This window comes from Nicotiana sylvestris, chromosome 12, assembly GCF_000393655.2.
Source record: "Nicotiana sylvestris chromosome 12, ASM39365v2, whole genome shotgun sequence".
In the NCBI taxonomy this organism is placed as follows: domain Eukaryota; kingdom Viridiplantae; phylum Streptophyta; class Magnoliopsida; order Solanales; family Solanaceae; genus Nicotiana; species Nicotiana sylvestris.
This window is the reverse complement of record NC_091068.1, coordinates 23,616,773-23,631,065: the sequence shown is the minus strand read 5'-3', so window position 1 is coordinate 23,631,065 and position 14,293 is coordinate 23,616,773. Positions and strand designations below refer to the sequence as shown.

The following is a 14,293-nucleotide window of genomic DNA, read 5'->3' as shown; positions in this document are numbered from 1 at the left end:
AAGAAGGCGGCTCTTAAATACCTTGTTCCTGTTTAATCTTCTATGCAGTTGCTAATTTTGGAAATTAATGGGCTTGTCAATTCTTTTCAAGGCATACAGGAGCTGGGAAACTCAGCTTTTATCTTGATGTGCAGGTAGAGAAACCAACATTGTCAAATATCAACTTGGATATCCCAATTGGTAGTTTAGTAGCTGTTGTAGGGGGCACTGGAGAAGGAAAGACATCGCTAATCTCAGCAATGCTTGGAGAGGTTCCTTCCGTTTCGGATTCAATGGTTGTCATAAGGGGAACAGTTGCTTATGTACCACAAGTTTCATGGATTTTTAATGCAACAGTAAGTAACCATGTTTATTCGTTACATACATAAGCATTGAGGTTGATCATGTGGCTGCCTTTGATTAAAGATATTTGGTATCATGGATGACTTGGAAGTGCATAATTATGTTCTACAGGTACGTGAAAATATACTGTTTGGTTCTGCATTTGATGCTGCAAGGTATGATAGGGCCATCGATGTGACCGCATTACGGCATGACCTTGAATTGCTTCCGGTAAGCATAGCTGCAAAAGTTGTGTAATCAATATATTTTAGACAGTTTATTCTGCTTTATGATCTTTCTTTAAAGTGTAGCTCAATTTTTAATTGCCTTTGTTCTAGGGTGGTGATCTCACTGAAATTGGTGAACGGGGTGTGAATATTAGTGGAGGGCAGAAGCAACGGGTATCCATGGCTCGGGCTGTTTATTCCAGTTCAGATGTTTACATATTTGACGACCCATTAAGTGCTTTGGATGCTGATGTAGGCCGCCAGGTAAACATTTTACTTTGATGAAATGTGCTCTTTTTAGTTCCATCCAGCATCCAACGCAAGCTTCTTTCACTTGTTGGTTTTGTTACATTTTCATGATGCAATATGTTACCGAAATGTTCTGACTCGCATAATTTTGTGGAAAATAAATTTTTTGTATAACATTCGTTGTAATGTATTATTACCAGGTTTTTGAAAGGTGCATCAAGGGAGAACTGAAAGGAAAGACCAGAGTTTTAGTCACAAACCAGCTACACTTCCTGTCACAAGTAGACAGAATCATACTGGTGCATGATGGTATGGTTAAAGAGGAAGGAACCTTTGAATATCTCTCAAATAATGGGGTACTATTTCAGAAGCTGATGGAAAATGCGGGGAAAATGGAAGAGTATACAGAAGAAAAGGAAAACAATGACAATGACAATGACAAATCTTCAAAACCTGTTGCTAATGGTGAGACCAATGGGGTATCTAAGAAAGTTGGAAAAGATAGTAAGAAAGGAGGAAAATCTGTTCTTATTAAGCAGGAGGAACGGGAAACTGGTGTAGTGAGCTGGAAAGTTTTGACGAGGTAAGATTAATACAATGATCTGGCTAAAGTTTAAACAAGCTTTTCCGTTTTCTAAATTATTATATATGGCTAAAGTTTAAACAAGCTTTTCCGTTTTCTAAATTATTATATATGTATATACACACACGCATTGTATGTATGTGTATTCATATATAGAGGTTTCAATTTGTGTGGTGAGGTAGCTAACACCTTTCCATACTGAGATACTCCTGTAGGAAAGGTTTCACAGTCAATTATCTCCCAGATTTAGTATTTTGACTGATAAATTTGCTTAATTATGAATGAGTTCCATATCCAATCTTTCAGTGTGAAACTAGTTTACCTGAAAGTGGTGGAGTCTGTTTTGTATAAAGTAGTTGTAGTTAGGCTTAACACAAAGAGCTATCATGCTTTTCTAGCCTAACCTGCTTTATATCAAGAATGAGAACTGCAGATTGAAGCTATTGGCTAGTATGAAGACTTAATTTATCTTCATAGCCTTATCGTGAGACAAGGAGATCTTCTCCGCAATAGTTCGCAATAGATTGAAGCTATTGGCTAGCAAAAGCACATTGATGTTCGGTATCATTTCGTACGAGAAATCATAGAAGAAGGTGGAGTCACGGTGAAGAAAATTCATACTACAGAGAATCCTGCTGATATGCTGACAAAGGTGGTGACTGCGGTCAAGTTTCAACATTGTTTGGATTTGATCAACATTGTTGAACACTGAAGATTGAAGATGAAGACACAACCAAAATTTGTTATTGAGAGAGAATTGAAAATGTGGAATTTTGCCAAGGTGGAGATTTGTTGAAGTTTGGCAAAATGCCAAAGTCCCACATTGGTTGGGAGTTAAGTTTGGGGGGGATTTTTCCCCTATAAAAGAAGGCCTAATGTTTAGGATTGAAACACACCTCTCATTTGCCTTCTCATCTGTTTAAGGCATTTGTATCTTCTCTCTTTAGTATTATTTCACTTGTATTTTTGGAGTGGAATAAAATATTGGTTGTGTCCGAGGAGTAGGCAAAATTAGCCGAACCTCGTAAATTCTGGTGTTCCCTTTATTGTTGCTTTATTGTCTTATTTATTATTTGGTGGCTGTCATAATTTTTGGTATAGTAGTTGTGACTTATTCACACTATATACATTTGGCTTCCGCAACAATTGGTATCAGAGCCAAGGTACTTGTCTAAGTATGCTCTGTGGTTGCAGCATAGTCTGATCTTCCACATCAGAAAAGATTTATCTTGGTAACTGAGTCAAGGTTCTGTCTGAGTATGCTCTGTGGTTGCAGCTTAGTCTGATCTTCTACATCAGAAAGGAAATAATCTTGATTTGTGTCGTCAGCTATTAAATAATATTTGTGTCAAATATGGGAGACAATAAACAAGAAGAATCTACATCAAGTGTCAACAATACGTCATCATTGGCATCTTCGCTTATGACAAGAATTGTGTCAAATGCGAAATTTGCGGTAGAAATTTTTGACGGGTCCGGGCATTTTGGGATGTGGCAAGGCGAGGTTCTAGATGTCCTTTTTCAACAAGGGCTAGATCTGGCCATTGAAGAAAAGAAACCAGATGTTATTGGAGAAGAAGATTGGAGAATTATCAACCGTGTTGCTTGCGGTACCATTCGATCCTACCTTGCTAGAGAGCAGAAATATCCATACACAAAGGAAACTTCTGCAAGTAAATTATGGAAAGCACTGGAGGATAAATTTTTGAAGAAAAACAGTCAAAATAAATTGTACATGAAGAAGAGACTGTTTCACTTCACCTATGTTCCTGGTACCACGATGAATGAACATATCACCAGTTTCAATAAGTTGGTCACAGATTTGCAAAATATGGATACAACTTATGATGATGGTGACTTGGCCTTGATGTTGTTGGCGTCACTTCCTGATGAGTACGAGCACCTTGAAACTACTCTACTCCATGGAAATGACGAAGTTTCTCTCAGAGAAGTTTGTTCGGCTTTGTACAGCTATGAACAAAGAAAGCGAGAAAAACAGAAGGGCGGAGAAGGAGAAACACTATTTGTGAGGGGTCGTCCTCAAAATCAAACGAGGACAAAGAAGGGAAGATCCAAGTCAAGATCCAGACCCAGCAAAGATGAATGTGCCTTTTGTCGAGAAAAAGGGCACTGGAAGAAAGACTGTCCGAAGTTGAAGAATAAGGCCAAATATAATAATGGAAAGGCCATTATGGATTCAAATGTAGCTGATTGTGATGATTCAGACTTCTCATTAGTTACAACAGAGTCATCAACATCATCAGACATATGGTTGATGGACTCGGCTTGTAGCTATCATATGTGTCCCAACAGGGACTGGTTCGTGGATTTTCAAGAAGGAGAATATGGAATCATTCACACAGCGGATAACAGCCCTCTTACCTCATATGGGATTGGTTCAATACGATTAAGGAACCACGATGGAATAATCAGAACATTAACAGATGTTCGATATGTACCGGATTTGAAGAAGAATCTCATCTCTGTGGGAGCCCTAGAATCAAAAGGGTTCAAAATCATTGCAGAAAATGGAGTGATGAGAGTATGCTCCGGTGCACTAGTGGTAATGAAGGCTAATCGGAAGAATAATAATATGTACCGCTATCGTGGCAGTACAGTTATTGGGACAGCGACAGTGACATCCAGTGACGACAAAGAGGCAGAAGCAACCAAGCTATGGCACATGCGCTTGGGACATGCTGGAGGAAAATCCTTGAAAACTCTATCAGATCAAGGATTGTTAAAAGGAGTAAAGGCTTGCAACTTGGAGTTTTGTGAGCATTGTGTTAAAGGGAAACAGACAAGGGTTAAATTTGGTACAGCGATCCATAATACTAAAGGCATTTTGGATTATGTACACTCTGATGTTTGGGGTCCTTCCAAAACACCTTCATTGGGTGGGAAACACTATTTTGTAACCTTTGTTGATGATTTTTCCCGAAGAGTATGGGTGTATACAATGAAGAGCAAAGATGAAATGTTGGGAATTTTTCTCAAATGGAAGACGATGGTGGAGAATCAAACAGGCAAGAGGATCAAGTGTATTCGCACAGACAATGGAGGTGAATACAAAAATGATCATTTTAATAAGGTCTGTCAAAATGATGGCATCGTCCGACACTTCACTGTCAGACATACACCACAACAGAATGGAGTGGCAGAACGTATGAACCGGACCTTGCTGGAGAAGGTACGGTGTATGTTGTCCAATGCTGGCTTGGGCAAAGAATTTTGGGCTGAGGCAATTACATATGCATGCCACCTCATTAATCGTCTACCATCTGCTGCTATTGATGGCAAAACACCATTTGAAAAATGGTACGGAAAACCTGCTGTAGATTATAACTCTTTGCACGTGTTTGGCTCAACTGCATATTATCATGTGACGGAGTCAAAATTGGATCCAAGGGCAAAGAAGGCTATTTTTATGGGAATTACTTCTGGAGTCAAAGGATATCGCTTATGGTGTCCTATGACAAAGAAAGTAATATTCAGCAGGGATGTTACCTTTGATGAATCTGCTATGGTAAATAAGGTAACAGAAGATACCAAACAAAATAAAGGTGCTTCTAAGCAGGTGGAGTTTGAGGGAAAATTTATTTTTCCTACACAAGAAGCAGAGGAGGAAACAAATGAAGATTACCCTCTGGAAGGAGAGCCAGTAGAGGAGATTCCAACTCAGGAACCTCAACAACAACTTGAATCAATAGCAACCAGCAGGCCAAAAAGAACAATAACGAAACCTGTTCGTCTCATAGAGACGGTTGCTTGTGCAACCTCAATTGTAGCTGATGATGTTCCTACTACTTATAAAGACGCTGTCCAAAGTTCAGAAGAAGATAAGTGGAGGATTGCCATGAATGATGAAATACAGTCCCTTCATCAGAATCATACATGGAGATTGGCCAATCTCCCGAAGGGAAAGAAAGCAATTGGGTGCAAATGGGTATTTGCAAAGAAAGAAGGATTTCCTAACCAAGTAGATGTTCGCTACAAAGCAAGATTGGTGGCCAAAGGATATGCTCAAAAGGAGGGAATTGATTACAATGAAGTGTTTTCTCCAGTTGTAAAACATTCCTCCATTAGAATTATGTTGGCTTTGGTAGCACAATTGGATTTGGAACTAGTTCAGATGGATGTAAAAACTGCGTTTTTACATGGAAACTTGGAGGAGGAAATCTACATGACTCAGCCAGAAGGATTCAAAGTTGCTGGAAAAGAAAATATGGTGTGCAAACTTGAAAAATCGTTGTACGGATTGAAACAATCTTCTAGACAATGGTACAAGCGATTTGACGAGTTTATGTTGCGGCAAGGGTACAAGAGAAGCAAATACGATCATTGTGTGTATTTGCACAAGCTTAAAGATGGTTCCTTTGTATATCTTCTCCTATATGTTGATGATATGTTGATAGCTTCCAAGAATTCGGAAGAAATTGATAAGTTGAAGATTCAACTGAAGAAGGAGTTCGAGATGAAGGATTTGGGTGAGGCAAAGAAAATTCTTGGCATGGAGATAATTAGAGATAGACGTTCAAAGAAACTCTGTTTATCTCAAAAGGAATATTTGAAGAGAGTACTTCAACGTTTTGGCATAGATGACAAGACTAAGCCAGTTAGTACTCCACTTGCTTCCCATTTTAAGCTAAGTACTACTATGTCGCCAATGGATGAAGCTGAACGAGAGTATATGTCAAAGGTACCATACGCAAATGCTGTTGGTAGCTTGATGTATGCAATGGTTTGCACAAGGCCTGACATTTCACAAGCTGTTGGAGTTATTAGCAGATATATGCACAATCCAGGGAAGGAGCATTGACAAGCTGTGAAGTGGATTCTACGGTATATTCATAATACTGTAGATGTCGGGTTAGTTTTTGAGCAGGAAGACAATCAGTCTGTAGTTGGATATTGTGACTCAGATTTTGCGGGTGATCTGGACAAACGAAGATCAACTACTGGTTATGTGTTTACTTTTGCAAAGGCACCAGTTAGTTGGAAGTCTACTTTGCAGTCAACAGTTGCTTTGTCTACAACAGAGGCAGAGTACATGGCTATTACAGAGGCTGTGAAAGAGGCAATTTGGCTTCAAGGATTGCTAAAGGAGCTTGGTGTTGAACAAAAAGGTATCACAATTTTTTGTGATAGTCAAAGTGTTATTCAATTAGCGAAGAACCAAGTTTATCATGCAAGGACGAAACACATTGATGTTCGGTATCATTTCGTACGAGAAATCATAGAAGAAGGAGGAGTCACGGTGAAGAAAATTCATACTACGGAGAATCCTGCTGATATGCTGACAAAGGTGGTGACTGCGATCAAGTTTCAACATTGTTTGGATTTGATCAACATTGTTGAACACTGAAGATTGAAGATGAAGACACAACCAAAATTTGTTATTGAGAGAAAATTGAAGATGTGGAATTTTGCCAAGGTGGAGATTTGTTGAAATTGGCAAAATGTTTGTCCCACATCGGTGGGAAAACAAAAGTTGGGGGGATTTTCCCCCTATAAAAGAAGGCTTAATGTTTAGGATTTAAACACACCTCTCATTTGCCTTCTCATCTGTTTAAGGCATTTGTATCTTCTCTCTTTAGTATTATTTCACTTGTATTTTTGGAGTGGAATAAAATATTGGTTGTGTCCGAGGAGTAGGCAAAATTAGCCGAACCTCGTAAATTCTGGTGTTCCCTTTATTGTTGCTTTATTGTCTTATTTATTATTTGGTGGCTGTCATAATTTTTGGTATAGTAGTTGTGACTTATTCACACTATATACATTTGGCTTCCGCAACATGTTTGACATCAAATCATTCTAGTTTAAATAAGGATAAATGAGTTTGCAACCTTTACTCTTTCCTTCCCCCTACTCTTTCTGTAGGGTGGATAGCTTCTTTTACAGGAGAGTATGCTCTTGATCAAGTTGTAGGTCTAAATCGATAAGATACATTTAGTGTCCGCTTGTGTTCATCCAATTGGGATTTCCTTTAGCTGATGCAACTTTCTCCTTTTCGTTTCTCATGAATGCTAGCCTTCTACAGCATGCTGGGAAGTAAAGAGAATTTGGGCATTCCTTGAACTGAAATGCTTTATATGAAAGCATTTTCCAAGCCTATTATTTGTCACATGCTTTTGTTTACTGATTTAACTTGTTTTTAACTCATACGTTGCAGGTATAAAAATGCTTTGGGAGGTTCTTGGGTGGTTGTGATACTATTTTTGTGCTATTTCTTGATAGAAGCTCTCCGTGTTGGAAGTAGCACATGGTTAAGTTTTTGGACTGATCAAAGCAGTTCGACGAGATATAGTGCTGGCTTCTACAATCTGATTTATTCACTTTTATCTCTTGGTCAAGTATGTAATTATTATCTCTCTTAGCTTTTGTTGCTTGCTGCTTTCTCCCCACTGATCCAAGATATTTGATATCCTTGTATGCTGAATAAGACGCTGGAACTCTTCATCTGATGAAGGGGAAAGAAAAGGAGACTTCTAATTACTGTCTATATTATCTGCATATCAGGTTATGGTAACTCTGACAAATTCATTTTGGTTGATCACGTCAAGCCTTTATGCTGCCAGGAGGTTGCATGATGCTATGCTTAATTCTATTTTAAGAGCTCCAATGGTCTTCTTTCACACAAATCCACTGGGGAGGATTATCAATAGGTTTGCCAAGGATCTAGGGGACATAGATAGAACTGTTGCACCCTTTGTAAGCATGTTCCTGGGCCAGGTGTTTCAGCTTATCTCAACATTTGTCCTGATTGGTATAGTGAGTACCATGTCTTTATGGGCAATAATGCCGTTGTTGGTCTTGTTTTATGGAGCCTATTTATATTATCAGGTATGTGGAAAACTATTATTTTATTTTGTTTTGTGTAATTCATGTTTCTTAGATATAATCTGAACTGCTCTATCAATAATGTATCTGATATGCCCCTGCACTAATTGTATTGAGGTCTAAGCATGGGGTCGAGTGGTCCACCTCTTTCTGAAACAAAACAAGCTATTGTCATTCCTTAGGATGCATAGTACATACTTTATCCATAACGTATTTAATTCTTTGCGCATATTATTTGTAAAAAATGCACCTGGCATGTCCAAGTCATGTTATGTGCCATATTCGAGTCCTCTAGTGGAGGAGAATGAAAATAATTTTGGCTCACGAAAATGGATCTGTTACCTTAACCTGTGTCTGGCTGATTTCATTTGGTGAATGGATTAACTTCAATTAAGCCTCCCCTTTGGATTTTTCTCTTTGATTTTGTCCCTTTTCTATTTTAGTTCTACTTATTGTTTGCTCAAAACAACCTGCTTCTTGCAGAGCACTGCTCGTGAGGTGAAGCGCTTGGATTCCATCTCCAGATCTCCTGTCTATGCACAGTTTGGTGAAGCGCTAAATGGTCTTGCAACTATTCGTGCATATAAAGCTTATGATCGAATGGCCAACATCAATGGGAAGTCAGTGGATAACAATATTAGGTTTACACTTGTGAACATGGGTGGAAATCGATGGCTTGGGATCCGTCTCGAGACTGTAGGGGGTCTTATGATTTGGCTTACGGCAACATTTGCTGTGGTGCAGAATGGAAGGGCAGAAAACCAGCAGGCCTTTGCCTCAACAATGGGTTTGCTTCTCAGTTACGCCCTAAATATCACAAGCTTGTTAACTGCTGTACTGAGACTTGCAAGTTTGGCTGAGAATAGTTTAAATGCTGTCGAGAGAGTTGGAACGTATATAGACTTACCATCAGAAGGTCCCGCCATAATTGAGGGCAGCCGTCCTCCTCCTGGATGGCCTTCAGCAGGATCCATTCGATTTGAGAACGTTGTCTTACGTTACAGGCCCGAACTTCCTCCTGTTCTGCATGGTATATCCTTCACAATTCCTCCGAGTGACAAAGTCGGAGTAGTTGGCAGGACTGGAGCTGGAAAATCTAGCATGTTTAATGCTTTATTCCGACTTGTGGAACCTGAAAGAGGAAGGATATTAATTGATGATTGCGATGTTTCAAAGTTTGGACTGACAGATCTTCGGAAGGTTCTTGGTATTATACCGCAAGCACCAGTTTTGTTCTCAGGTATTTTTTGAATTTGTTTTTGATCTCCATTTTTTGGGATGGAGGTTTGTCTTTATAGATGTGCATCGAGATAATCATGCACATGTGATTCTGCTATAGTGGTGGAGGCACTTGTTACTGTAACTGTGAACAGATGTTCGGAGAGTAACATGCCCGAACATTCTGTCTGTTGCCCATCTGACTTTGGAATCTATCTTGCTCCACAAAGTCCATGGACATTGTCAAATAATTTTAGTTAGTGGATACGCTTTGATGACTTTGAGGTTAACTGAAGGTTGACTGTACTTAACAATTAGTGTATATATTGGGATGGACTTAGATTATGTCTGATGTTTTCTCTGTAGCAGAGAGCAGGGTGTGAAATTCATGCCAAAGTAAGATTCTTGTTGAAAATAATATTTCTTTTTTGATGAGGGGGGTAAAGTGCACTGCGAGCCCTAAATAGCTTTTTGCTACTATGTACATTTACCAAATGAATCTCCCCTTCAAACTCTTTTAACATTTTCCCTGGAAAAACTCTTTAGTAAATTCTGTTAAATGGCTAATGGTAGAACAATAGAAGAGATCAAAGAGATAGAGAGTCCATCAGACCCCTCGCAACCTCTTGTTCTTCTTCCTCGCAAAAAGCTTTGAGAACTTTTTAACATTTTTTTGGAAAAACTCTTCTGTAAATTCTGTTAAATGGCTAATGGTAAAATAATAGACAGAGAGCTCTATCAGACCCCTCGCCTCCTCATTTGTCCCTCTCGCAAAAAGCTTTGAGAATTCTGCAAAGAGTTGCTATAACATGCTAATTCATTTCTCTCTTGCCTACTTCATTTGCTACTGGTTCTGATCTCACATTTCTAGCTTAGCCACAAGCAACTTCATATAATCTGAGTTGTTCTCTTTCTTTCGACTTTTGCTGACAAATCAGTCTGCTCTTTTACCAGTCTTTTATTTGATGGTGCAGATGGTCATACAAGAGATGTATAATTTATAAACAAAAAGACCATGGTTACTCATAATATTTGTGTATATTGCACAAATCTAGTCCTATTGTAGAAGTGTTTAGTACCTAGCATAAACTTTGCTTATGGGTTGTAATCAACATGATGGACATGGGAGAAGAAGGAGCTGCGGAATCGGGAGGGGAGAGAAGTAAGAAGTAGGGGGAAAAGAATGGAAGATACTTCTGATGGGCCTTGGGTGATCTGTTATTATCTTAACAGTCGCTTGTAGCTTTTCTTTTCTTGCGTTATCTCCTTCGCTCCATCTGACAGTTAACAGACAACGTTAAATGAAATATCTCCAGGACAATCTTTAAGAAGTTGAAGAGGGTAAATGCTAAAAGAATAAATATAAGAACATATGATACTATCAAAATCTTTGGCCTGCATTTTATGTCATATTAAATATGTCCTGCATTTTTGGTGTTGACCTGAACTAAAAAAACAACTCACCAACCTACCATTAAAAAGAGTTTATCTCAATAGTCCTCATGTTTTTTGGCCAGGGACCGTGAGATTTAACCTTGATCCATTCCATGAGCACAATGATGCTGACCTCTGGGAATCTTTGGAAAGGGCGCACCTTAAGGAAGTTATCAGGAGGAACTCTTTGGGTCTCGACGCCGAGGTTTGTTCTTTGTGTTTTGACTTGTTTCAAATTGTTTGCCATTGTTCCGCTAATAATATTACTCTTTACGACTTTCACAACTTTCAAGAATTCAAATTCATTTAGTTATTTTAATTTAAACTTTGATATGATGTTTTCTCTATCAAACTAACATTTCATCGACTACTTTAATATTTTCTTTCTATACTACTAGCATAATAGATAAGTCAATATAAAATTTGAACTTCATGCCATGTGATAAAGTGAAACAATGGAATATATGATTCTAAAAATGTGAAACATTAGTACAAAGTGTCTTTAAAATATTTTGGCAATATAAAGTCTATTTAAACTCTGTAAAGTGAACTTTGTTGAATAAAATGTAATACAGGGGCAGTATCACTAATAAGCATGAGGACTACAACTAAAGGGAACAACTTGTAAAACACATGGAAAAGCAGACTTTTCATTTTTATGGTAGAGTCAGTTTCTATGTTATTGGTTGCAGTGTTGTCAAAGGCGCGCTTAAAGCGTGCTTAAGCCCTGAAGCGAGGCTCAAAACATGTTGAGCGCTTCGCCTCACTTTGTGGGCGCTTTAGTATTGCATCAAGGCTCTTAGGCATACTTTTACTTGCCAGTAAGTGTAATCCTGAAAAGGCAACATTAAACAATTAATATTTCACTTTATCGTAAATTTTTTCCAATTTCTTTGTTCATGTATTTGTTATTCATGCTTATAATTATTAGTCTTAGACTACATATACATAGTTTTACTTTTTCTTCAGTTGCGCATTTTTTATTAAAGCCCACGCTTTATTTGCGCTTTGTGCTTAAAGCCCCAACGGACCTTAGAGCTTTTTGCACTTTTCGCCTTTGATAATACTGATTGGCTGGGATTATTACTTATCAAAGAGGAAAAATTGGACATATATTTGTTATGCTTTGTTTTTGTTGTATAATGGTTATGCTTTATCCAAATGCACCATATTACAAGTTACAAAGCACGTTTCAAATAGTAACTGTTTTTGGTAGAAAGAAAACCCTAAACACCTATTTTTAGTTAAAGTAGCATGCTGCACTATTAACTAACTCCGACTTGTTGAATTAACTAGATAGCTTAGAGGCTCAAGCCTTTGTGTTAGTATAAATTAAAAAAATGAAAATTCCGTTACTTCTATTCTCTTGACTTTTCTATCTATGCTATCCTAGTCAAACAAATTTCAGCTGTAGCTAACAAAACATTACTTTGATGTATTAAGGTGTCGGAAGCTGGAGAAAATTTCAGTGTTGGACAAAGACAGCTTTTAAGTCTTGCTCGAGCATTGCTTCGCCGGTCAAAGATTCTTGTTCTTGATGAAGCAACTGCTGCTGTTGATGTCAGAACTGATGCTCTTATTCAAAAAACTATACGTGAAGAATTTAAGTCATGCACCATGCTCATCATTGCTCACCGTTTGAACACTATCATCGACTGTGACAGAATTCTTCTGCTTGATGCTGGTCAGGTAGAGTGCTCACCCTTCAATCTTAGTCTTGTGAACTCACTCTGATAACAGGTCATGCCTGATTGCAGGTTTGAGGGTCTACTTGGGGTTCTAATACAAAAGAGGGATTGCGTCTTTATTTTTTCTTTAACCATCTTTTCTCTATGGGTTATTTCAATTTACCTGTTGTCTGTCTCTTTTCAGGTACTGGAATATGATACTCCAGAAGTATTGTTACAAAAGGAAGAAACTGCTTTTTCTAGGATGGTTCAGAGTACAGGAGCTGCAAATGCTCAATACTTACGAAGCTTAGTATTAGGAGGGGAAGAGGGTAACAGTATAGGGAGGGATAAACAGCTAGATGGGCAAAGGAGATGGCTTGCCTCTTCACGTTGGACTGCTGCAGCACAGTTTGCACTAGCTGTTACCCTTACCTCATCCCAAAATGACCTTGTGCAGTTAGAAATTGAGGATGAGGATAATATCCTGAAGAAAACAAAGAATGCCGTAATCACTCTGCAGGGAGTATTAGAGGGTAAGCACGACAAAGAAATCGAAGATACCCTGGATCAGTACCAGGTTTCCAGAGACAGATGGTGGTCTTCTTTATACAAGATGGTTGAAGGTAAAGACTTCTGCAAATTAAACTTTTCAAAAGCAAACAATTACTTTCATGGTCATCTTCTTTGAGAACCGTTATTTTTCATGGTCACCATTATAGTCAGTATTGATGAGGAACAAGATTTAGACAGAGACAGGTTGACAGACACCCGCGCCCGAACAAAGGAATAGGATGTACATGGATAAAATCTATAACTTCACCCACTTCCCTTTGCCACCATTTTTTATGCTTTAGGCATCTGGTGTTTGAAATCCACTGGATCACTAATCTGGATTCGCGCGGGGTAGGGCTCAGTAGAGGGGATAATGTGCTCCCAACTAGGAGTTCCTCTATTTCCGGTGCTCGAGCCTGAGACTTTTGGTTAAGGGTAGAGGGATTCCAACCATCCCACCACACTCCTTGGTTTCATTTTTTGGTTTAGGCATTTTGTTATCTGGGTGAGTATGTCTTTGTGTGGTCTTTGAGGCCTTTACTTGGTCTCCAATGGTTTCTCTTTAAGGAAGCAGTGCTGTTAGTATAATGTTCTCATCTTGCATTATTTGTTGATCAAATATTGGTTTTATTTATGGTTCTGGGCTTTTTACACTTTTCAGGTCTCGCGATGATGAGTAAGCTGGCGCGCAATAGACTTCATCAAGCAGAACTTGAGGTTGAAGAAAAAGCAATTAACTGGGATCGCGCTGAGATGTAGAAGTCTTCCAGTCTGCAGCAGATTATGGAATGGGACTTTTTTAAAACTTATTTTATTAGATTTTACAGATTTTTTGTCTACCCCTTAACACTAGTTGTGACATTGATTTTTTATCCCGTGAGAAAGTTTTGCTGTGCCTCTTCTGAAGATGATGATGAGGTTTGTTGTAAAATTAAGGAGAAATGTTATTTTGAGTGCAACTACCACAGATACAGGGAAATGGCATTAGAGTGGCTTATTATTATAAGAGATCTCCGAGTTCTGTACTGCATGGCTAAAACAACTTATTTTTGGATCCTATCATATATTATTATCCAGCTTCTATCTACACACACACATCCATGCACCACTGATAGTAGCGTTGGTGATCTCTTTCTACAAGCTAGTGATAGTTTTGCTCTAAGGTGGCACGAACAAATCGAGAAATGATACAAGCCAAG

At 38.5% G+C, this 14,293-nt stretch overlaps 1 protein-coding gene across 4 annotated transcripts in view; it reads left to right on the top strand.

Annotated features, from left to right (window-relative positions):
• Positions 1–14,119, top strand: part of LOC104223734 (ABC transporter C family member 2-like) — a 32,361-nt gene extending 18,242 nt beyond the window's left edge. For all 4 annotated transcript variants that reach the window (XM_070165131.1, XM_070165128.1, XM_070165130.1 and 1 more), the window contains 11 exons: positions 135–335; positions 454–552; positions 660–812; positions 998–1,380; positions 7,553–7,733; positions 7,900–8,223; positions 8,704–9,460; positions 10,956–11,077; positions 12,316–12,561; positions 12,745–13,165; positions 13,756–14,119. In XM_070165131.1, coding sequence (XP_070021232.1) covers positions 135–335; positions 454–552; positions 660–812; positions 998–1,380; positions 7,553–7,733; positions 7,900–8,223; positions 8,704–9,460; positions 10,956–11,077; positions 12,316–12,561; positions 12,745–13,165; positions 13,756–13,853 — 2,985 coding nt within the window. In that variant the 3' untranslated portion in view covers positions 13,854–14,119. The remainder of the gene's footprint in view (positions 1–134; positions 336–453; positions 553–659; positions 813–997; positions 1,381–7,552; positions 7,734–7,899; positions 8,224–8,703; positions 9,461–10,955; positions 11,078–12,315; positions 12,562–12,744; positions 13,166–13,755) is intronic.
• The last annotated feature ends 174 nt before the right edge of the window (positions 14,120–14,293 follow it).